This window comes from Vombatus ursinus, unplaced genomic scaffold (assembly GCF_900497805.2).
Source record: "Vombatus ursinus unplaced genomic scaffold, bare-nosed wombat genome assembly UNPS02014822.1, whole genome shotgun sequence".
Classification (NCBI taxonomy): Eukaryota; Metazoa; Chordata; class Mammalia; order Diprotodontia; family Vombatidae; genus Vombatus; species Vombatus ursinus.
The window spans coordinates 119,734-144,498 of NW_020954600.1; the positions used below are offsets into that span (position 1 = coordinate 119,734).

At 45.2% G+C, this 24,765-nt stretch overlaps 1 protein-coding gene across 5 annotated transcripts in view; it reads right to left on the bottom strand.

Moving 5' to 3' along the window:
- PTPRJ (protein tyrosine phosphatase, receptor type J) overlaps nt 1-24,765 on the bottom strand; it is a 177,038-nt gene that overhangs the window by 72,651 nt on the left and 79,622 nt on the right. The window contains exon 1 of one of the 5 annotated variants that reach the window (XM_027837693.1): nt 4,411-4,464. The exons of 3 other annotated variants lie outside the window; for them this stretch is intronic. Coding sequence is in view for 1 of the 2 variants with exons in the window: in XM_027837691.1 (XP_027693492.1) it covers nt 1,899-1,919 (21 nt within the window). In the remaining variant the exon portion in view is untranslated. Of the gene's footprint in view, nt 1-1,898; nt 1,937-4,410; nt 4,465-24,765 lie in introns of those variants that run through there. One more of the 5 variants, XM_027837691.1, reaches the window with a different exon arrangement.

A 24,765-nucleotide genomic window follows, 5' to 3' on the forward strand; every position in this document is an offset into this window, starting at 1 on the left:
AACAGCCTCAGTCCCTAAGAGGTCACTAAACTGGAGGCATTATATAACCAGGCTCCATCCCATCCTCTACCCCTCCCATTTCACAGATGGGGAAGCAAGAACAGAGGCTCGGAATCCACTCCCCCGGCCTGGGCCAATGAGTCAGTGGGGCAGCTGGCCAGAAAACCCAGGTCTCCTGACTTCCTGTGGAACACCCTCCCCACTGGCCACCCCGGGGCACAGGCCCTACGTGTTTACCCAAGGCCCTGCTCTGAATTTCCCAGGAGCCCAGCTTAGCAGCAGACATCAGGAAATGGCACCATCCATTTGTGGCTGCACACAGATCCAACCCCAAAGAGAGCTTTCTTTCAGGAGACAAAAGGCACATACACCATCATCCCACAATGGCCACCCAGGGTAGAGGCCGGCCCAGTCCACTAACCTCCAACCTCCCAATTTAACTTCCTCTTCTCCCCTTTCTTCTCTTACTAATACACTTCCCACCAAAGACAGAGGAAAAAGTCTCAGAAGTGGAAGTTCCCATCTGCCTGACTGTTCACATTCCACTGAATCAGACCATCTGGGCCACAGACAAAAAATGGCCAACACGTTGCTCATGCCAGCCCCCTTCCCTCCCCAGTGGACATTGCCTCTGAGCCTCAGCCAGTCATAACGAGCACGGGACAAACGGATGTGGTGCTATTTTTAATTTTGGATTCCACCTAGGAATCAGGTTTCACCAACCTACCTGCTATATTTGACAATCCATTTCCCTCTACCATGTCTTTGCCCAGGTAGTATCCCTTGACTAGAATGCTTTCCCTCCTCACTTTCATCTCTTAGAATCCCTAGATTCTTTTACGGCCCAACTCCCATACTAGGTTTTTCCAGATTCTACCCTTCCCTCACCCCAGTTATCACTGCCTTCCCCATAGCACTTTGCTTATATTGTATGAACTCATCTTTGCACATCTCATTTGCCATCCCCCACCAAGTAGACTGAGTAGATGCTTAGAATTGTAGCTTTGAAGCTGGAAGGGGTCTTAGGGACCATTCAGTCCCAGCCCTAGTTCTACAGATGAGGAAGTTAAGTAATGCACCCAAAGTCGCAAAGGTGACCTGCTGAATGAAGAGGGATTGGGGTAAGTTAAATCAGGACCCAGGGAGATCCTTGTGGCATCCACCATGGATGGGAGAAAAGAATCCACAGAGGAGAACTCTCCTGGCGGAGTCTTTTAGGACTTTGAGGAGCCTAGGTCCTATCCCAACCCAGGCCAAGTCTTCACTGCATGGCACACAAGAAATGTCAGAAGCCCAGGGTCGAAGGAGCTGGGGTCAGGTTACCACAGAGAAGAGAAGGCCCAAGGGGAGCATGAGAGGTGTTTTCACATACTCGAAGGGTTGTTATGCTTAGCTCCAGCAGACACAATGGAGAGCAACAAGCAGGCATTTACAAAGAGGTAAACTGAGGCCTGATGTAAGTTAGGCAAACTTCCTACCAAGTCAGAGTTCCTAGACAATGGAATAGGTTATCTGGGGTTGCATGTGGGCAGGCGGCCCCTCAGTGGAGAAGGCCACCAGAGCACAGGCGAGCAAGAGTGGGGATTGAAGGCCCCTCCGGAGGCCTTCCCTTCTGTGGCTCAAGTCACAGTCCTGTGCTTTACAAGCTCTGAGACTCTGGCCAGGGCTTAGCTTCTGTGCCTCTTGGGCACCTCTGTAAGACGAGATGTTGGGATGTGGCACTAACTCATCTCTGAGCCCCCTGTAAGCCCTATGGCTCCTTGAGGCCGCTGCACTATTGCAATGGCGTTTCCCCTCCAATCCTCCTTTCCTGCAGCTTCCAGATCACTGGCTCACACAGAAATCTGACCGTGCTCCTCTATTCACAAATCACCAACAGTGCCCTATTGTGGACTTACCATCTGGTTACTGAATGGCATTTGAGGCTCTCCACAAACTGCTGCCACCTTCCCATGCCAGTATTAATCCCACCTCGCCCACCGCCCTTGCAGGCACTCTGGGCTCAAATCACTGGGACTTATCTGTTCCTCTCCTGCCTCCTGTCCTACACCATGCACTAGGGGCTCCTGCCCCCAAGGCCAGTGGTCTCTTCCCTACGCCAGACTGCCTTCTCTCACTTCCCCTGCTGCCCCTCGGCACTGGCTGTCTATGTTATTCTTTCCCCTTTCTGAGAGAAATGAAAGTGAGTCAGCAGGTAGATGCCCAGGGTGGGGGATTCAGAGCTAATGAGAGACCACACACTGAGTGAGAAAGTGCTTTAAGGCATGCACCTTAGGTATGTTCTCTCTTTGGAGCTTCACATTCTGTGCTCAGAGAGGTCCGGGGAATTGCCCAGGGTCACACAGGCTAATGAGAGTCTGAGGCAGGATTCCCCTAGTCCCGGTCTAGAGCTCTATCTACTATGTTGTTGAAGGTTTGCAAAGCCCCCTCAGTCCTCTACCTCACTGGATGCTCACAGTAGCCCAGGGAGTTCGGTGCTACAGGTCTTATTATGACCATTTTACAGATGAAGCAAGTGAGATTCTGGTCACCCAAACAGTACTGGAGGCAAGTTTGAACAAACGTCTCCAGACTTCAAGTCCAGTGTTCTTTCCATCAAACCATGCTCCTTCTGCCACGAGAGAAAGGAGACACACCTGTGTCGGGTACATCCTCTCCTCCTCCCATCAGGTCCCAAAAACAAAGACCCTTGGAGCTTGGGTGGGTGAAAGTTTGTGGGGTGAGGGGAAAAAGAAGGGCAAAGGACAGGGAGGGAGGGAGGGAGGGAGGGGGAGAGAGAAAGAGTGAGAAAGACAGAGAGACAGAGAAAGAGAGAGAGAGACAGAGAGAGAGAGAGAACAATTCCAAACATGCCATCATGCAGAATTTGGATGGTGCCATCTGTTCAAAGCACCATTTCAGAAAATACAGGAACAAACAGGCCTCATAAACATATAAAATCTGGAAGCAATCCAACTAATATCACCATCACAATTCAATTTAACTATTCATTAAGGGTTATTGTTTGCAAGGGGCTGAAGACAGAAAAACAAAATCTAGACTCTCAAAGAGTTTACATTCTTCTGAGGGGGCAAAGAGATAGAAAAGATGTACAAATAAATCGATGTATGGTAACCTGAAGTAATCAGGGCAATTACGTGGTGCTGCAGTGGATAGAGGGCCAGGCCTGGAATCAGGAAGACTCATTTTCCCGAGTTCAAATCTGGCCTCAAACACTTCTTAGCTGCGTGATCCTGGACAAGTCCCCTTACCCTGTTTGCCTCAGTTCTGAGCTGGGGAAGGAAATGGCAAACCACTCCAGTATCTTCGCCACAAAAACCCCAATGGGGTCGATGGAAGAGTCAGATGCAACGGAAATGACTCAACAAGACAAGAAGACCAGGTATGTCTAATCCATTAGGTGCATTAGTTTCAATCTCATGAAGTTTAGGCATAGAGGTTGGGAGCTGGTAATGTCTTCTCAGTCACCTTCCCTCCCTTCAAATAACCTGAAAATCAGTCCCTCGATGCCTGTAAATTTGTACCACTTTGAGCATTGATCTCCTCTGATGTGCTTGATCCAATCTAGTCAACTCTAATAGGTCCCAGGAGAGACTGGAAAGGCTTTGATCCCAGCTCTAGAGAGAGGTCATGGATGTTGGTCAAAGGTAGGCTAGGGAGTACACAGAGGCCCGTCACAAAGAAGTCTGCCACCAAGCGATAATTTTTCTGGGGGGGAGGAGGTCTTGAAACTCAAGAGCCCGGATAAGTTGGGAGCTATAGAGGATAATTTCAAGCCAATGAAACCATAGATGACAAGATTGAAGTGCTATGGATGGAGGATGGAGGGAGGAGAGATTAGATTGGCTCAGAGATATTGAGATAAGAGGGACTTTAGGGTTCATCTAGTCCAACCTCCTCACTTTGCAGAGTAGAGAACTGAAGCGTGGGAGGTGTGTGTGGGGGCGGGGGGGGGGGGGGGTCAGTAATCTAAGGCCACACAGGATCAGAGCTCTACAGCTGGAATGGAACTTAGAGTTCACCGAGTCTGCCCTCTTCACTTGGCAGATAAGGTAATTGAGGCCCATAGAGGCCAAGTGACTCGCCCCACATTACACACATAGCTTAAGTGACAGAGTCAGGATTTGAACCAAATTTAGCCCTTTTGCCCCTATAACTGAGAGGTCTCAGGGAAAGCATCCCAGAGAAAAAAAGGAAAATAAAGGCTCGAGATTTTGACAGGGAGGATTGGGGAAGAGGGTGAGAAAAGGGGCACTTGAAACAGAGGAAAAAGGATGAATTAAGACATAAGACACTTCAGGGGAAATGCCAAGTAAGATACAAGGACATCTGGCAAGTGGCAATGCCCTTCCAACATGAACAAGAAACACCAGAAAGAAACAAAATGCCTAAACTCTTAGAAAAACTCACCAAGTCAATGGGCAGATGGCACTGATGCACACACTCTTTTTCTATGCACGAGAAGAAAAGGGGCAGAGGAGGGCATGAGAAGCAGAGTCTCACTGAAACAGTATCCAAAGTAGCCACACTGGACCACCAACTGTAGCTGAAAGGGACTGAGATGTCTCGTCCAAACTCCTCATAACAAATAAGCCAACTAGAGGCCAGAGAGGGGAAGGGCCTAGCCAGAGATCAGAAAAAGTAAGCAAACAGCAGAGTTAGGATCCAAGCCCAGGTCCTTGGCCTCCAAATCCAGTGGCCTTTTCACCATACGACCCTGCCTTTACCAGAAACAATGCAAGCAATCCCTAGAGAAACCCTTAGATTGCTTCCAGACACCCTCAAGGAACTAAAGAGCTGAAATTAGGGGGAGCACAAGAGGAACTGAATGGCCACTCTCACAAATCTCGGGACAAAGGGACAAAATGAAGCAGATTAGAAAAATGCCTCATGGAATTTTTAAATGCCCATAGACATAAACACAAGTTTACTACCCTAGGAAATAGAGGAGCTGATGACAGCAGGGAAACAAAATATTTAAACAAGAAAAAAGCTAAACAGAGAAACTACAGAGGCAAATGGGTGAATGGTATAGATTTAGAGAACAGACGGGGGAAAGAGGCCTTGGAATTCCTGGGATACAGGAAACACTAAAGAAAAGACTCTAATCTCTCCATTTCAGGAAATGGCACAGAAAATGTCCCCGCCCCCAGCCCAGCTTTCAAACCCAAGGAGCAAACTGCAAACAGAGTCCCAGGAGGGCTGATGTTCTTTCCCTGGGGTCCATGAACCCATTTTCTTAATTATTTTGGTAACTGCATTTCAAAATAATTCATTTTTTGTGCTCTTATGTTTTATTATTTTATTATATTTTATTATATATTATTTTATTATATTTTGTGCATTTAAAAACATGACTCTGAGAAAGGGTCCATAGACACCATGACAAACGACTATTGGACACATACACAAAGGGTAAGAATCTCTGCAAGAGAACATTCCCACGGTCACATCATCAAACTTCGAAATGACAACGAAGTAAAGAAAACTGTAGAAAAGGGAGGGGGGTGTGTGGAGAAGAGCAAGGAGGTTTAGAGCACGAAGGGACCTTGGCAGCCGCCTAGGCCAACTGTCTCATTTTATAAAAGCAGCAATCAAGGCCTAGAAAAGTCAAGATGACTTGATCATTCTGTAAGCAAATGCAAAGCCAGGATTCAAACTCAGGTCCTCTGCCTCCAAATCCAGGGACTTTCCACTGTCCCACTGTACCTATCTTATGCTCCAACCACTTCAGACCTTGGTCTGAAGTGGTTGGAGCATAAGATAGATACTGGAGAATTCAGCAAAGTCAGAGAGTCAGGGCCCACAGACAGGATCACCCAGCTGCAGATTCCTCAAGACTACTAGAAGCATATAAGCCCAAGAAGGTCAAAGGTGAAAAGAAGGAGTCCCCAGATGCCAAAAGAGTCATAGCAACGCTTTGCGGTAGCAAAAACAGAACAAAAACTAAAACAAAGTGGGTGTCCATCAGTTGGAGAAAGGCCAAGCAAGCTGTGGCAGATGAATGGAGCTGCGTATCATCAGTGCCCTGTAAAGAATGACAAATGCGAACAATGAGACAATTCAGAAGACCAAGAAGCTAGTAAGCCACTATTATTAAGTGCCCCGCCCATTCCCAAGGAAACATGGGAAGATCTGTATCACCTGATAAAGGAAGAGAAAAACACTACCAAGAAAATACACAAAAAGAGCGCAAAAATGGATACGATGACTCGATACAGACAGGCACATGAAACCCTGATTATTTCGTGACCCATCTTGGCTCCCAAGGCCAGGGGAAGAAAGGCACTTCTCTCCTAGGGGAGGGAGGCGGGGTGCTACAGGTGCAGAATGTTGCCTATGATGACCTGGCATCGGGTCACTGTGTCAATTGGCTTTGCTTAACTGATTCTCTTTGTTACAAGGGAAGATTCTCTTTGGGGGTAGGGGCAGTGGACTCCCAAGAAATGACTGTGGTGTAAGAAAGAAAAGGCACTAATAAAGTTTTTATTTGTTCGTTTAAAAAAAAAAGACATTTTTTAATCTAAATCTCTGAACCGGCTAAACTTCGGACTTCCTAGCTCAGGCTCCCTGTTTCTATTCATGCCTGCTCAAAGAAGAGGGAGAGGGCATGAACCACAGACTCTGCTGGCAGGAAGGGCCCACAACCTGAGCTCCCCATATTTCTCCTCCAGCTCCCCAGCATGACTTGCTGATGACATTGTAATGAGAATGCAACCAACAACGTCTGGGAAGATTAGATTCGGCCCCTCAAGTGCCAAGCCTACAGCAGAGGAAAAGCCTGCCAAAATTGCTTTGTATTTACAGTATGTGTGCATGTGTGTGTGTAGCCATATATATCCTGTATACACACATACACACACACACACAAGCACACATACACTGTATATACTCATTTGTATATATGTTGTGCCCTTCCCCAGTGGAATATTGGTCTTTGTACCCTGACACCTACCACAGTACTTAGTACGTGGTAGACACTCAGTAAACACTTGTTGAATTGAGCGAGACTGAAGAACATTATTTCAAGTCCCTTTCTTGCTCCAAACCCTCAGAAGCAGCGATCTTACTGCTCCTGGACAGCTCCAAGGGACTGACACTTTTCAAGAGTCAAGGCAGCCTCCACAGGTCCCCGAGGATGGCTAAAGAAGGGAGGTGGTATCATGGCCAGAAGGAATGGCCATCTGCTGAATCCGAGATGAGAAGACGGGTCCAAATTCTTCATTTACCATTTGTGGGTGATAAGTCACTCCATCTCTTTAGAAGTATTACCTCATCAGTAAAATAAAAGAGTAGATAATAACCATTATGAAATCATAAATCAGAGCCAGGAGGGACCTTTGTGGTCATCCATCCAACTGCCTCAATTTAAGGATCAGAAAAATGTGGTCCCAACAACTGAAATGACTTACCCACAGTCACTGAGATAGTAAATGGCTGAGCTGGTCCTCTGACTCCAAATCCAGTGTTCTTTCTACAACCCCATATTGTGTAGGGTGGTAAATAAAGTTTTAAGAGATAGCATGGTCTAATGGGAAGAACACTGAATCCTGGCTCAGACATTTACCACAGAGAAGTTATTTTACTTCTTCAAACACCTAAGATGTCAACCTTAAAATCTACAATCCTATGACCCCTATCCCCTTCTTGATTCAGACTCTACCTCTAAGGGTTGTCCCTCCTGATGCCAGCTTAAGATCTCAAAGATCACATTGGAACCCCCAACTCTGGACTGGTCCCATCTTCCTCCAGCAAGATTAGATTCAGATCGAATAGAACCAAAAGTGTCATCTGTTAGACAACCAGGGAGTTAAAGGAGGAACCAGAATGTTTCTCAAAAAAACTTCCTGCTCTTGGTCTCAGCGCCATTTTGTCAACCTACTCTGCCATGGGAATGAGATAGAAGAAACAAATGCAGGGTCTGAAACACAAAGACAAAGATGAGGCCTAACTGTGCTGAGCACAGAAACCAGTCACAAAGACATGGAAAGCCCCTGCTCACATTGGACTGAAAACTTTGGAAAACATCGCCCTAGGGAAGAGGTCCCAGTTCCTCCCCCCCACCCTTGATTCAGAACTCAACTCTCCCAGCTGCTACAGGACTCTTACCACTCCTTGAATCCTCCCTGGCAAAGGACATTCTATCTTTTAATGCAAGGTTCTGCCTGCCTGAAATCAATTCCCTGGGTTGTGCACCATGGACCCCTTTGACATTCTGCACTGGTTGCTTTTGCTATGACTAAGGGTAGCATTTGTATAATAAATCATCTACTTTCTTTGGTTGGGGCGAGGGGAACCTGCCTGTCTGTTTCCCCTACCCCAATCTCAATTGCCTAACATTTCATTTCTGAATTTGGATCCCCAGTACCAAGCACAGTGCAAAGGACATTTGGTCGTTGTTCAGTCCTGTCAGTCACGCCCGACTCTTCCCAACCCCATTTGGGGCTTTCTTGGCAAAGACACTGGAGTGGTTTGTCATTTCCTTCTCCAGCTCATTTTAAAATTGAGGAAACTGAGGTAAACAAGGTTACATTGACCAGAGTCACACAGCCACTGTGTGTCAGAGACCGGATTTGAACTCAGGTCTTCCTGACTCCAGGCCTGGCGCTCTTTCTACTGTACCAGGGACATAGTGGACAGCTAATAAATGCTTGTTGATGCACTGATTGGTCTCTGTTATGAAATCATCAGATTTAAAGCTGGAAAAGACCTCAGAAATCATTTAGTTCAACTCTATCACTTTACAGAGGATGAAACTAAGGCCCTGAGAAGGGAAAGAAGTGACCTGGAAGTTTCCTGAGGGCAGGGACTGGCTTTTGTCTCTTTTTCTGTCCCCAACACTTAGCACAGTGCCCAGAACATTAGGCAATGAACACAGGAGGAGTTTCATAGATGTTGACTGACTGACTGACTTTCCCAAGATCACAAAGCTAGGAATTGAGCCCAGTTTCTCCGAGTCCAAGGGCAACACTCTCTCTCCTTGCCATCAGATCCTTGCTCCCTTCCCAGGCCTTCCTCTCATTCCCAGATATGGGATGGATCCCTCAGCTTCAACCCTCCTAGGCCCCTGCAAACACACTACATAGACAACGCAATTGTCTCGGTGATGAAATCTTGCAACAAGAGCAAGAAAAAAATAGCGAAAGCTATTTTTAATTTTTTTTAACAATCTTCAGAAAAAGCAACAGGCCCCTCATTCTCCTCCTCCAGTTATGAAATGGCTCCAGGTGGATTCTTTAGGGGAGGAGGGAAGGAAGCAAAAGCCTCCCTTCTTTCAGAACTATACAGGCTCGGGCTCCATTTCTTTATTTTTTAATTAGCAGAGGTCTCCACCTACTTTCTTTCCCTTTCAAAAGGGAAGGAGGGGGAAAGAGACAGACAGACAGACAGGGAGAGACAGGGAGAGACAAAGACACAGTGAGACAGAGAGAGCCATGTGATTAAAGTCACTGCCCTGGGTGTCAGTGGGGAGCCTGCTGAGCTCTTCCCCAAGGGGGCTTTGAAGTGGACTCTTTGAAGTGAGCTTGGAACAGTCTGGAAACTGGCAAGATCAAGAAAAGGAGAGTTAAAAGGGAGTAATTGGGGGAGAAGAGGAAGCAGGGGAAGAATGTGACCTCAGCTGGAAAGGAGAAGCTTCCAGCCCGTTTTGGAAGAGTCAGAGCTTCACACATCCGCGCACCCTGCAATGTCTTCACCAGCCCCAAATGGCTACAAGACTAGATTGATTCTATGCCCCCTGAGCTCCAGTGGGAGAACTGGGCATGAGAGCCAGTGGATGCAAAGAGCAGAGGAATTTGGGGGCTGAGGGCTCGGCTCAGGAGAGTGCTGGGTTTGGAGGTGGAGGACCCAGGCTTGAATCGTGATTCTCACTCCACCTCTGTCCTATCCATGTCTATGGCTGTTCCACACCCATGATCCCATGAAGGCTTAACCCAAGGCCTCTCTCCCATCTGATAAGATACTTCACTTTCTTTCCCTTTAGTAAAGACATTTCTGCCCAAAGGTCTGATTCTCACATGGGCATCCTCATTTCCCCCAAATAACACTTCCTGCCCTTTCCTGAGGTGTGGCACAGCACAATGAGACCAAAGTACTGGGCATGGAGTCCCAAAGACTTCCATTCCAATCTCCTGTCTGCCATTTAGTATCTGGGTAACTCTAGGCAAGTCACTCAACCTTTACTCAGGCTGCCCTGTATGGGTGAAGGGAGTTCATCAAACTAACAAGAATCACAGATGCCTATCTAGATTGTTTGAATATTTCTCTGATGTACAAAGCACCAAGTGGGGAAAGTGGAAGGGCCCTTCCAACAATGAAAATCTGATTTTGAAACATGGTCACCATCTATTTAGGGCAATGATGCCCAGGCAGAATCTGGAGATTTCTGGGGGTGTTTCTCCTAATTATTTCAAAAGTGGCTCAAATTCTCAAAGAGAGCAAAAATAATAATCCCCTTTTTCAATATTTATGATTTAATAGATGCCATATTGTACTTTAAGGGAGAAGAGAGCTGTGGAATTCACAAAGTCACAACCCAGCAAAATGTTCAGAAACACTACTCTAGGAGCCCCTGGAGCCAAACACCTTGAAGGAGTCCCAGAAAGTCAGGGCTGGAAAAGCCCTAGAAAATCCTAAATCCATCCCAATAGAAAGCAAACAAACTCCTTGAGGTGAGGGCAAGGTCAATTTCATGCCGGCATCCAATCTGGCACATAGTAGGCATTTAGTAAACACTGGTTGATTGACTGCTCATGAAGCCAAATATTTTACTTCTCTGGACCTTACTTTCTCACCTAGACAAAGAGGGAACTTAACTAAGTGACCTTCAGGGTCTCTTTTAGCTCTGAATCTGTGATCCTACAAACCCTCCCTCGATCCCATTTTATAGATGAGAAAACTGGGCTTGCCCAAATTCACACAGCTATTGGTAAGCACCTGAGCCAGGGCTCAGATCACAGGCCAGCCTTCAAATTCCAAGTCCTCTGATGCTCACAGGGCTATTAAAGAAGTGAATGGATGTAAAGGGCTTTGCAAACCTTCACAGGAGCTCCCACAATGCCTCCCATCATGTCCCACAGCCTTGGCCAGGCAGCCAGCCCACAGAAGCTTCGCCTAACATCCAAAATATCCAAACCTGATTTTCAGCTGGCACTTTAGCATTTTCAAAGAACTTTCAAATACATGACTTCATTTGATCATTAGAATAGTGATCAAAGCATATGAGAACAGTGTTAATATCCTCATTTGATAAGTGAGTCAACTGAGATTGGAATAGGTCAAAGCAACTCTGCTGTGATCTACCATGGGAGCTTGGGTGGGACATCAAGGTCTTAAGTTTCAGGTTCCCTGTCTCAGAAATGGGAAGATTGGCCCAGGGGATCCCTAAAGCCCTCATCCTCTCCAAGCCCTCTCAGGCTATGACTCTGCATTCTTAGCAGTGACATGCTCAAAGTAAGCTCCTTCACTAGGAACTTGAGGAAAACACACACACACACACACCCCAAATCAGAAAATGCCCCTACACTATCATTCTCACTCTATCAGCTTGTTTTCTATTTCATACACACACAAATAAAACTTTTAACCTCCAAAACGGGAAGAGAGAAAATGAACTAGAAAGTGAAAAGATGTTAAAATATCCTTTTCTTTTCTTTCTCTTTTTTTTTGAGGGGACTGCAAAGAGAAATCATGGCCAGGTTTTTTCACCAGGAGGCCGAAGAGGGTCCTGAATATCCCAGCTCAAGTTACAGGTGCCAAGGTCAATGCTCAAGAAAGAGGCCTGTGAACAAAGGGCCTGTAGTCCAGAGAGACCAATTAGAGTCTGGGAGACGAGATTTCAACCCTGGCTCAGCTGCTCCCTGGATCTGCAGCCCTGCAGTCTGCAGGGACTCCAGGCTTGGCTCTTCTACCTTCTACTTCTGTGACCTTGGGTGTGACAGCAATGGCAAGGCCAATTTCCAGAGGACCACATCCTAGAGGGGATGACTTTCTCCAGGGGGACAGATCACATTCCTCACTAGTGAATTTTCAAGGGCCATTGAGTCCAGAATCCCCTGAAAAGAATCCCCTTAATCAACAGCCTGTGGCAAGTGGCCAATCACCCAGTCTCTGTTCGACATCCTCCAGGGAGGGGAAACCTTCCCATCTCCTGGGGAGCCATTACATTGTGGGACAGTTCTCATTGCTAGAAGTTGCTCATCGCACTAAGCATACATCTGCCCCTCTGTGACTTCACCTATTTCTCCAAGTTTGGCCCGCTTTAGGCCAAGTAGAAGAAATCTAACCCCCTTCCACATAAAGGCCTTTTAAAAACAGTAATAATGATGATTGACTCACAAGCACACTGCTTACAGGTTTGCAAAGCACTTTTCTCCCGATCCTCCTATGAGGCAAGCCGGCAGGCACCATTATAACCATACCACATAAATCAAGGATCTGGCACTGTCTAAGCATGGGTACTCTTTAATCCATAAGGGACAAAGATGGTCTTTGAGAGGTGCTGGGATCCGACTCCAGGGAACGCAAGAGGAAATATACTGTCCTACTGTCCACCTCCTGACAGAGGCGATATATTAAGAGACATTACATACACACATGCGTGTGTTTGACTATGGCCAATGCAGGAATTTGTTTTGCTTGACAATACATGTTTATGACAGGAGTTTTTTTTCTTTCTTTCTTAGCTGGAAGGGAAGAGAGGAGAAGGGCGGGGGTGGAGGGGGATTTTCTTTAAATAAAAAAGCTAAAATTTAGTGTTCTATTTAAAAAGGGTAACTGTGGTCCAAAAAGTATCCCCCACTGGCAAACATGATGATGGGCTCACAAGAATGAGACCCCACTCAGACCATGGCCAGACCATCTGTACGTGAGGCCTTTGCAGCTTTGTGGAATTTGCCAGGGCTAGCACCTTGGAGAGATTCCCTCCACACCGCAATAAAGATGAGACAGCGGTGCAGATTCCCACATTACAGATGATTTAGTCTCATTGTGCCTTCCTATCAACTGTCAGCGATGGAATGAAAACATTGTTGCCTCCCAACTTACTGGTAAGGCCAAGTCACACCCCCCAATTTGGGTCTTAGTTTCCTCATTTGAAAATGAGCAAGCTGGATTTGGTCTCCATGGTCCCTCCCAGCTCAAAAGCTACAACCTTATGACTGGACCCTAATTCTTTCTGGGCCACGTACTAAAGGACCTTAGGAAGAAATAGTCTCAACGCTTCCTCAATTCCTCTCTTGTAAGTACAGATAACATTTCTTTTTCTCCTGTGCTGGAAAGGCAGCATGAATGATTGAGTTGGAGACTGGTGACAATGTTCTTTCAGCCACAGGATCACAGAGCTACAGGGGACCCTCAGGGGTCATTTAGTTTTTTACAGATGAAAAAAAGGAGGCCCAGAGATGTGAAGGAACTTGACCAAAATCATACTGATGGCTGAGACAGAATGGAAAGCCAGACTCTACAGTGACCGGCCCTTCCATCTCACCACAATCCATGATTCCATGCACAGAAAATTCCTCAGCTTACTCAAACACAACCAGGAGCTTGACTCCTTGTCGCTGGGACCTCATCCCTTTCTACCTTGTGGGACAAATGGAATATGGAGGACCCTGAACACAGACCTCAATAGGAGCTCAAGGGGAAACTAACCCTCAGTGAGGCACTGATAATAAGCAGAGACAAGGTCACAAAGGAGTATATGTGTCACAGCAAGGGAAGCTAAGCATCAATGACTTTGGAATGTCTTCACAGTAGGGCCCAGGATGGCTACCAATGGTAAGTGAGCTCCAGTCTATGATGCCAGATTATTAAAGCTAGAAGAGCCCTTCAAGAACATCCAATCCTGGGCTGCCTAACCTGGCCTGCACTAATGTCTTAAGATATTTTTAACTATTTCAATATAATTCTTTCCTTTGTAATTATGTTCATTTTATCATTAATTTTATTTTTATATTTTATATTGTATTTACTATATTATCTTATGATATATTTATATAGTATTTATTTATATTAACTTTATTATTGATAGTAATATCTAGCATTTATATAGTTCTTTAAGGTATGTAAAGCACTTGACAAACAGCATCTCATAACAACCCTTAGAAGTGGACAATAATATTATCCTCATTTTACAGATGAGGAAATTAAGGCAGACTGCTATTAAAGTAACTTGCTCAGGGTCACGTAGATAATAGGTGTCTGAGGTAGGATTTGAACTCCAGATCCAGTGCACTATCCATTGAGCCATCTAGCCATTGAAGCCATTTAAAAATATTACCCTTAGAAGGGATCCATGATTTCCCCCCCACCCCCAAAAGGTTAAGAACTCCTGATTCAACCCAATCCCTTTGTTTTACAGATGGGAAACAGAGACTCACTTCAACAGAATGGTTAAGTGACATGCCCAAGGTCACATGTGGCCAGTGTCACATATTGCTAACTCCTGCTAAAGTCGGGTAGTCTAAAGAGAGTCAGAAAGCTTAGTGGGGTTTAAACCCAGGGCCTCAGGCACAGAACCTAGTTCTCCTCCCCCTGCAAGTGGATGGCTTCCTCCAGCCAACTTCCTCTGGAGTTTACAGCCTAAACTCATCAAACTGAGAAGCTCATTACTCGTAAGCCTCTTCCCTGAATTTACTTTATTTTTAAAGGTCATGTTAATATTTTCACCCAGTCATCTGTTTTTCTCTTCTTAGGGGCTTTTACGAGTGCTTCTGATACTAAAGGTCAGTGATGCAACCCAAGAACACTTCAGGGCTAGCCCCTGGGTTTTTGCAACATGGGCAAAATAACACAACACAACTTCCTCTTTCGGGATTCCAAGAGTTTTGCAAACTTCATACCAAGCATTTCAAGGAACAAGCGCGCACACACACGTATGTGGCCCATGTATATATCTGCTGTGAATATTAGAGTATATATCTTGTGGAAGCAATCATTCCAGATTGGACCACCACACATCATGAGCAGCGTCTCATCAACTTAGGCCTGCAAGGGACCCTAGAGGTCACCACATCACATCTTGAGCTCTTTCTCCCACTCCATGCAGCAGGGGTAACTTGTTCAAGAGAATAACTCCCAAGTCTTTGGGTCACAATATCATGGTTCTAGAAAGTGAAGGGCTCACAGCAACCATCCAGACTAACCCCTCATTTTACAGATGAGGAAATTGAGGCCTAACCTCATCCAACTCCATGGGCATAATAATCATCTCTAAGCAGGTGACTCTCAGATCAGTCTGTTAAGCCCCAGCCTCTCCCTTGAGCGCCATTGCCATAGCACCAGAGGCATCTTAAACTCAACATATCCAAACTCAAACTCATTCTCTTTCCCCCTAAAACCCACCTCCCTTCCAAATGTCTGTCTTTCTAAGGCACAAGCATCCTTCCATTGCCCCACATTTATACCCTCACTATTATTGCGGGCTCCTCACTCCTCCTCATCCGTCATATCCAATCAGTCATCATTTCTGCTTGCACAACACTTCTCCATATGATGCCATCTCACCCAGCTGCCAGCCTGGCTCAGGCTCCCATCCCCTCCAGGCTGGAACAGCCTCCTCACTGGCCTCCCTGCCTCATGTCCCTTCCCACTTCTGGCCATCCATTCTATACACTGCTATCCAGGTAATTTTCCTTAAGCATACATCTGACCATGTGACTCTCCTACTCACTCAAATCCAGGGGCTTCTTAGGTATTACCTCCAGAATCAGATATAAACCCCTCTGTTTAACTCGTAAACTGCTGCATGACCTGGCCTCCACACACCTTTCCAGACTCATCAGACATGACATCCCCACCCATGCTGACATCCAGCCAAACTGATCTTCTCTCTGTTCCTCACATGTGACTTTGCATTTCCCATCTCCATTCCTTTGTATTAGTCATCCTCTGTTCCTGGAATGCACTCCTTCACCACCTCTGCCTCAATGAGTCCCTTCTCTTCCTTTAAGACACAGCTCAAGCACCATCTTGTGCATGACCCCTTTCCCAATTCCCCATCACCACTGCTTGTGCCCTCTTTCCAAAATTACCTTGCCTTAAACCACTTTGTATATGTATTTGTATTTATTCATTTTATATTTATGCTATATATATTTATACATGTACTTATCTCTCCCCACACCCATTAAAATATGAGCTCCAGTGAGAGTAATGATTGCTTCATTCTTTGTACTAGTAGGTGCTCAATAAATGCTTCTTGACTGTTGATTACCTACTCAGGGTTACACAGCCATTAAGCATCCCAAGTGGTGTTTCAATGTTTGCTTTCCCCTCCTCCGTACTGCCTCACCCAGAATACAACAGGACCCTCACCACGCTGTCCAAACCTCTTATTTTATAGGATAAGAACCTGGAGTCCACAAAATGTAACTACTTTCAATGCATGGGTTCACAGGATTTAGAGCTGGTAGGGACCTTTAAAAATGCAGTCTAACCCCTTCATTTGTTTTTTATAGATGAAGACACCTTAAGTCCAAACAGACAAGATTACTTGAATATTTTGCAAGCCTTGAAGCTATAGAAACTCTAGCTATTTTTCTTATTGGGGCAGGTAGGTGGCGCAATGGATAGAGTGTTGGCCCTGGTGTCAGAAAGACTTGAGTTCAAATCCAACCCCAGACACTTACTAGCTATGTGACCTTGGGCAAGTCATTTAACCTTTGTATGACTCAGTTTTCTCATCTGTAAAATGGGGATAATAAATGCATTTACTTCCCAGGGGTGTTGAGAGGTTCAAATGAGATAATAACTGTAAAGTGATTAGCACCAGTGCCTGGAATATAGTAAGTGCTATATAAATGTCAGTCATCATCATCATCATTATTGTCCAAGGACACAGCAATTGGACATGCATTTATTAAGCATTTACTGTGTACCCAAAGTCTCTGCTTTTATGCCCATTCTGAGAATGAGGCACTCTAGACTGACAGGTGTCTACCTCCTTCAATCCTACTTCCCTACCCTACATCTTCCAGGAAAATGAGGAGCTAGATAACCGCTGAATTATTACATGAGCATTCCAAAGTGGTTCTGTATTGGAGGACACCATCTGGCACTCAAGGGGCTCATAGAAGCTTATAAATTAATGGAGTTAGAGCTAGAAAGGACAATTTCAGAGTCATCTAGTTACACCATCTCATTTTAGACAGAAGGAAACTGGATACCAAGCCCAGCGATTTGTCTGAGGATGCAGAACTAGTAACAGAGATGAAATTAATAATAATAAAAAGAAAAGCTGACATTTGTGGAGTACTTTACATACATTAGCACATTAGAGTCTCACAAGAGCCCTGGAAAGTAGATGCTATTATTATCCCCATTTTAGTGATAAGAAAACTGAGAGCTAAGAGAAGTTGTTCTGGGCATATGGTAGGTGCTTAATAAATGCCAGGTGAGTGACTTGCCCAAGGTCACATAGCCAGCAAATGTCCAAAACAGGATTCAAATCCAAGTTTCTGTTGTCATCTCCTTCTACTATCCCGTGTTGTCTCAGAGGATTCTACTCCAGGTTCTCTGACTCCAAATCCAATATTCTTTCAACTACTCCGCGCATATCTCCAACATCTTTGCTCCCAGTATATTTTCTATCCTCCCTCCAATTATGGCTAAAGTCCATTTTTATTACATTGCAGGAGAAAGAGAACTCAATTTGTCATCCCAAGTCCCAAGCCCTACTCTGCCATGTGCTAGCCAAGGTAGCCTGAGCAAGTTACTTTTTTTTGGACCTCAGTTTCCTCATGGGTAAAATGGTGGGATTGAAATAGATGACTTCTGAGCTCCCAATTCTAAATCTCTAACTTTATGATCCATTGCTCAATCAATTTCTAATTTTTTTGAACTCATGTTGCAAGGAGTACAATTGTATGGCATCACTAACATCCAGTAATCTTGTCACACAGAAATTGCTACATTTCCATTTAGATTACAAAAGGTCCTAATTCAATTACATTTGAAACCTTTATTTAGCACCTTCTATAAGTAAGGCACCAAACTAGGTGCTAAGAATACAAAATATTTTTAAAGTGACATAGCCCCTAACCTCAAAGAAATTACAATCTAGGTAAATAGACATTTTGTTTTATTGAAATACTTCGTATTTATTAAACCCACTTAAATCCAGTGAAATAAAAATCAATCTTTCCTAAGAACCAATAACAAAAGCAAAAGCAAAAAAAAAAAGTTCTTACTGATGACCCCACCAACTTACTAATGACCCCATCAACTTGCTAACAACCCCACCAACTTACTGATGACCACCACCAAGGGATAAACTGTGAAAGTAAGCTCAATAGCCTCTCTTAGGAATATTTCTCCACCCAGAAAGACTTGGGACAAGAGAAGAATCATCAGACATGATTCAGAGCATGCTTACATATAAAAAGACAGGTTCTCAAGTCACACATAGTCATAAAATGTTAGCCATTGAATTCATGTCCCAGAACATGAATGTTGGTTTATGAGGTCTCCCTCTGATCCCATAACCCCCACCTTGCTTTAACACAGTTTTGTTCCAAGCCCCAAGTCCACATTGCCTTGGTACATAGTATATAGAGACTTAATGGATTGCGCTGATGGGGGGAGGGGAAAAAACAAAGAGCACCAAATCGGGGAGGGAGAGTTATAGAGAGACAGATTGTTTTGTAGATGGAGTGGGAAACTTCCCAACAACAAATGATCCAAAAGAGGAAAAGGCTACATCAGTGAACAGGAAGCTTGCATCTCTAAGGTCCCTAAGTGAGGACTGGATGACCATTTCTTAGAGAGGCTGGAAGAAAGATTCTTGGTCTGACACAGGTTGGAATGATGACCCCTGAGGCCTTTTCAGCTCAGAGATTCTGTGGTCACCTTCGACCAAAAGAAATTTTCCTTATTTAGTAGTATTAGAGACGAGGGCATCATACATCGTCTGTCACCAGGAAACAACATGTCCAACATAGGAGAAGTGAGTTTTACCGTCTTCGGAGCCTTTTTTGTTGTTGTTGTTGTCGTTACATTAACTGTCTGGGATTGTGAGCTCCATGAAAGTAGGCACCTATATGTACCTTGGCAAACCCCCACAAGGGTCAGGGGAGAGGGCCACATGGGTGATAGGAGGCCCCTAACAGATTTGTGAAGGAGGAAAGGGTAGAAAGCTCTCCTGCGTTCTTCTGACTTCCTAAACAAAGGCCCCTGAATTCTCATTTAACTTTTTCTTATTTCTTAATGACTCAGAAGCACCATTAGCACATGCTACTTATTGTCATCTACAAAATGCAAGAGGTTGAGGTGATCTCAAAGACCCCTAGATTGCTAAGGTTTTACATTCTGAGGGTCCTTCCAACTCAGACATCCCATGTTCTGTACTCTGAGGTCCATTTCTACAATATCATCGTATACGTTCTGGGTTCTAAGGGACCTTCCAACTCCATGAGTCCCTTTCCCCTCCCAACGGGGTTCCTGAGTCTCTACTCCTCCCCACTTGTATGTACTCTGTGTCACGTCCCCTTCTCCCGAACAATCTCCTCTTTTAAGTTCTATCTTCCCCAGTGAGGATGGAAGGTCCTTGGGGACGGGGCCTATCTTTATTCCCAGTGCTTAGAATAGTGCCAGGCACACAACAAGCACTTAATAAATGTTCGTTGCCTGCCTGCCTGTGATGCTACCATTATCTACTGGGCTATGTAACAATGATACCTTCAGTACCCAGTGAGGCTCTAGATGACTTTACTTTTTTTTAACTCAGTCCCCTCCCCCCAATTTACTCATCTGTTACAGGCAGGGAAAGGATATAGCCAAAGGTATTAGAATTATGCGTAAAGTGAGAATAAGAAAGCACTGGGTGAATCCCTTTTGTAAAACAGAAGCCTTGGTGCACAGACTTTGGGTCACCCATTTGGCCTACTCAGGTCCGTACAGTCCCAAGCTCTGTTCCAAATAAGGCCAAGTGAATGAGTAAGTAGCTTTGGCAAAAATGAGATTTTGCTACTGTATTTCCATGATGTACATTCTCAACTTCTCACCTGCCACAGGAATTTTCCCAATACCCCAACAGGAGGCACTTTCCAACAAGGCACTTGGTCATGGACTGAACGTCTCTTTCCGGTACAAGAGGATGTGAATAGTGAAAGTATATCCTATATGCACATCCTATAACTGGGCCCCAAACTAGGGCTTTTAAAAGGAGAAGGCTCTAAATTGTTGTGCTTAGGAAGTCATCAGCATTGTAAGCAAATAAATCTCTTCCCTTTCCTTCCAGCCTTTGTTGAGGAAGGATCAATGTTGTAGGCTGGGTGACAAAGAGAGCAATTCTGGTCTGGCTGGGAGTTTTTGAGTTTTACACAGGCCTTGAGGCAGAGGAAACCAAATCATTCCAAAATGTCTTCTCTAACCCTCCCCTCCTCCTCCCAATCCACTATCGTGCTTCCCACAAGGCCTCCTTCTCTATCAGAAGACTTTCCTTCAAATGCCCTCTCTGCCTCGCCCTGGCTATGGCACCTTGACCAGGCCAGGCCCTTCCCTCCCTTGGTCCTCACTGCCTCTTTGTTCAAAAAAAGTCCTCAAAGTCCCGTGAAACTGAGATATTGTGGTTCTTGTGCTCTTCAAAGGAGGCTATGTGTCGCACCAGAAGGAGGGCTAAATTCAGAGAACCTGGGTTCAAATTCCTCTCTGCTCATTTATTACCCATGTGGTCTCAGACAAGACCCTTCCACTTCTCTGGGCCTCAATTCCCTCAACAGAAGGAGAAGTTAATTGGACTAAACCTCAGGGGTCCCTTCCAGTTCTAAAGCTATGATTATATGACAAAACACAAGAGATTCTCAGGTTCCCCCCAATACTACAAACCCCCACTCCCAAGTTTGGGGATTTTCCATCTTTTCTAAACCAATATCACAAGATTGGAAACTATTGATAACTCCACCAGAAGCAAATCTCCTTTATGGTCACAGCACAGAGACACCAAGCAGGTCCTTCCAAAGCCTGCCAATATTTAAGTCACCTATGACGCTCTCAGCCTGGAAGTTGCAGGTCATACAGGACACAAGCTAAACTTGGAAGCTTTACAATACCATGTGTATCTTAGTCCCAGCTGGGTGACTCCAGATAAGTCACCTCAGTTCTCTGAACCATGGTTTCCTCACCTAGAAAATGGGCATGTTAGACTAAGGCCTCATGGGGCCTTTCCAACTCCAATCCCGTGATCGATATTAGGATTCCGTCTGCTCCTCGATACCCTGGGGAAGTCACTTTCCCCTGTGGGCCTCAGTTTTCTCAGGCAGGGCTTCTCAGCCTGGGGTCCATAAACCTAATCCCTAATCTATTTACATACCTCCAATTCCATTTCCTAACCCCCAAAGGCTCTGTGGACAGATTTCAGGGGGTCCAGAATCCATGAATTTTGATAGGAAATAAATTTTATCTTTATTTTACTAACCCCTACCTGAAACTTAGCGCTTACTTGAATTATTTTAAGATATTCAAAGACAGAGTCCATGGGTTTCAACAGACTACCAAAGGAGAAGCCCATTACAAAAAAACAAAAAGTGTCTAAGAACCCCTGCTCCAAGGTCTTTCCATACTCTAAATACTAGGATTTAATCCTTGTTCTCAAAGACTTAAAAGTCTAGGGGGCAAAACACAACTGAGTATGTGAAAAAGACCTCGGTGCTTTTTATAGGCCCAATGAACACAGGACAAATCTCCAATTTCACCATTCTTCCTCTGACCACATCTTATATCTGACTCTCTCCACTCACCTTCTCAAATACCTCCTTAGGCCAGCTCCTCATTACCTCTTCTCTCTAGTCTTCCTTCTGTAATGGCCTCCTCACTGGTCTCCCCATTTCAGGTCCTTCCCCACTCCAGGCCTTCCTCCTCGTAGCTGCCACCTTGAGCTCAGACCTGACAAGTCATCCCCCTCCTCCAACCAGGGGCTTCCCATTGCTTCTAGGATCAAACATCCACTCCTCCACTCAGCTTTTTGAAACCTTCGTAACTATGCCACCAAACTACCTTTCCAACCCCACTGGACATTCCTCTCCACTCCAGCAAAGCCAAATTGGCCTGTCTGTTGTTCACACAAGACACTCAATTGTCCACAGACATGGCTTTGCTCTGTCCAAGAAGTTAAGGAAACCAGAGGCAAACAGTGCCAATAAAGTGGAAGGAAGGGGAAAATCAAGGAACCACCTTGGTGATCTTGTGGACATTGGACAAATTCCATTCTCAGCATGTCATTCCTGCTAAAAGTAAATCCCTCATGGCTTCTCGTTAACCATCATAGGATCCCAGACCCAGTGATGATTCTTAGAGCTAATGTCTCAGCCTATTAAGTTCCAACAAGCAATCTAAGTGAAGATGTCCTACATTAAAGCCAGACTGGGGAGAAGCTGGGCCACTGGTAAAATTTGCCTATCTAGGATTCACCAGCATAGCTAATTTCACAGCTGAAATCAAGCAAATGCCCAAATTACAAGAGAGCAGCCTCTTCCAGTTTTCCTGGAGTGCTTTATCTGGACCTCTCTGAACTCATCATACTATACACTTATCTGTAGACACATCATTTGTAACTTGTAGAATGCAAGTTCCTCAAAGGCAGAAATCATGCCTTCTATTATCTCTCTATTTCCCTGTGCCAAGCACAGGGCCTTGTTCAGAGTAAGCACTAACAGGAGGCCTCCTCTGAACTGAACTGAGTGAAGGGTGGCCAATAAATGGCACTGCCCATAAGAAGCTCAGTGTAGTGGAAAGAATGCAGAATTTAGGGTTCGGGTTAGAAGGCCTGGGTTCAAAGTCTAACTAGTCATTTCCTCTCTCTAAGCCTCAGTTTCCTTATTTGCAAAGTGAAAGGTATGGAGTTAGACTCATTTACCTCTGAGGCTCCTTCTAGCACTAAATCTGTAGTCCTATGTGTATATGTTCCAAAGGGTATAAGATGTAAAGAAAAAAATGCAGTTAAGAGAAAGAATGGAACACGGGATAGATATCTAAGGAGTACAGATGGGCAGATGGGGAGGGAGACTTAGCCCCAGGACTCCCCCCACTGTCAGCTGTATGTAGACATCTCCCTCCTATGACTTTCTAGAACACTTTGTCTGGATCTCTCCTTCACATCTCCTCATCTCACTCATGATTTGCGTACATTCCAGTCTTCCCCAGGCCCCATCCTCCATTTGACTGGCACTGGTCCCAAGTCTTACCTATTCTGGATAGTCTTCCATTTGCCATATTATTATGTCCATGTTCACTCCACCTCCCCAAATCCAATTCTTCTACATCAATATCTCCATCTCTTTATCTACCCATTTCATCCTTTCATGGTTTGCTTCCTACTGGCTTAGGGTGCCCAGAAACTCTTCCCTCAGATCTTTACCATCTACAGCAAGAACTGGCAGCTTCCATGAGCTGAGAGAGCAGGGTATGGCAGAGCTCCTTTGCATCTAGCAGGTGCTTAATAGATACACGACAGAACTGGCAAAGCCAAGACTAGCCCTTGACAAAACTGTGAAACAGGCAGAGTTTGTCTCAAACGACTTCCCAAACTCCTCTATCCCTCTTCCCACCTTCCTGTGCCACCACCCTACCCCAGAAAACCATCAGTATTCCATTCTTTTCCTTAACTAATCTATACTAAAGTATTAGTATAATTAATAATAATAATGATGATAATTAAAGTGTCACCTGATAGGGACTTAAAGTCTGACTGTTCCCAAGGGTATTTGTTCTTTTAAAGGGGGACCTAAAAAGGAACAAGACTTTAAGATCCATCCAAAGACCCAACCATAATCCTTAAAGTGATAGCTTCATGAAGGAGTAGAGGGCCCTGTGGGAAGTCTCTTACATGCCAAGCAAGACAGAATCAATGAAAACTTAGCAGCCACCTCTGGAAGGCTGCCAATCCCTCATGCAGAGGGAGAAAAGCCAACAATAAGAGGGAGGGCACAGGAAGGAGGATGTTTAACCAGGAGGGCACAATCTGAGAATGACTGAAACAGACAATTTATCATGACCCCAAGATAATCATGTTGAAAGTTCTGCCCCATTGGAGGCAGAGTGAGCACAGAGGGTAAAGTGCTTTTAAAAAAAGATGGAGAAGAAGAGAGAAGATGCAGACCCTCCATCAAAATAAGGTAGGGTGGGTCTCTTGTTCAGAAGGAGGACCTAGGCATAGAGAAACCTTTCATAGGATTCCAGATTTAGAACTGAAAGGGACCTCAGAGGACATTCAGTTAAAACCCTTCATTTTCTGGACAAGCAAACCAGCCCAAGAAAGGGGCTGCTCTGGCTGCCTGGAAATATCACCCTTCTCACCTCCCACCCTGTTTCCACCCTGCAGAAGAGGCTTACCAAACAGGAGACTGACTCCCTGCTCTGCAAACCAACCCTGTCTTGAGAAAGATGGACTCTCAGGGAGCCAGGGAAAGGGACTTGAGGATACACCCTGAGCCTCGGCCACCAGGCCGGTCACTGCCGCCCATTACTCTGCCTAGGACCTAAAAATAGTTCCAATTAGTTCCAAGGTTACCATGAGAAAAGGAAAGGCAGGCCACGTGTTTACCAGCAAACCTCTCCTTTGTTAACTAGAAACAGGTGGAATCACCAGCCAGGCCAGGTGAGCACAGCATTCAGAAAGAAGGTGGGGGTGGGGGTGGGGGTGGTGTCTGAGAGAGCTGGTTTTAAGGTCCCTCTACGAGGAACTGAGCTTCCTGGTTTAACTAGATTTGTTCTAAGGTTCAGATTCAGAGAGCTGACTCTGTGGACTGATAATCATTTCTCAGGGAGCAAAGG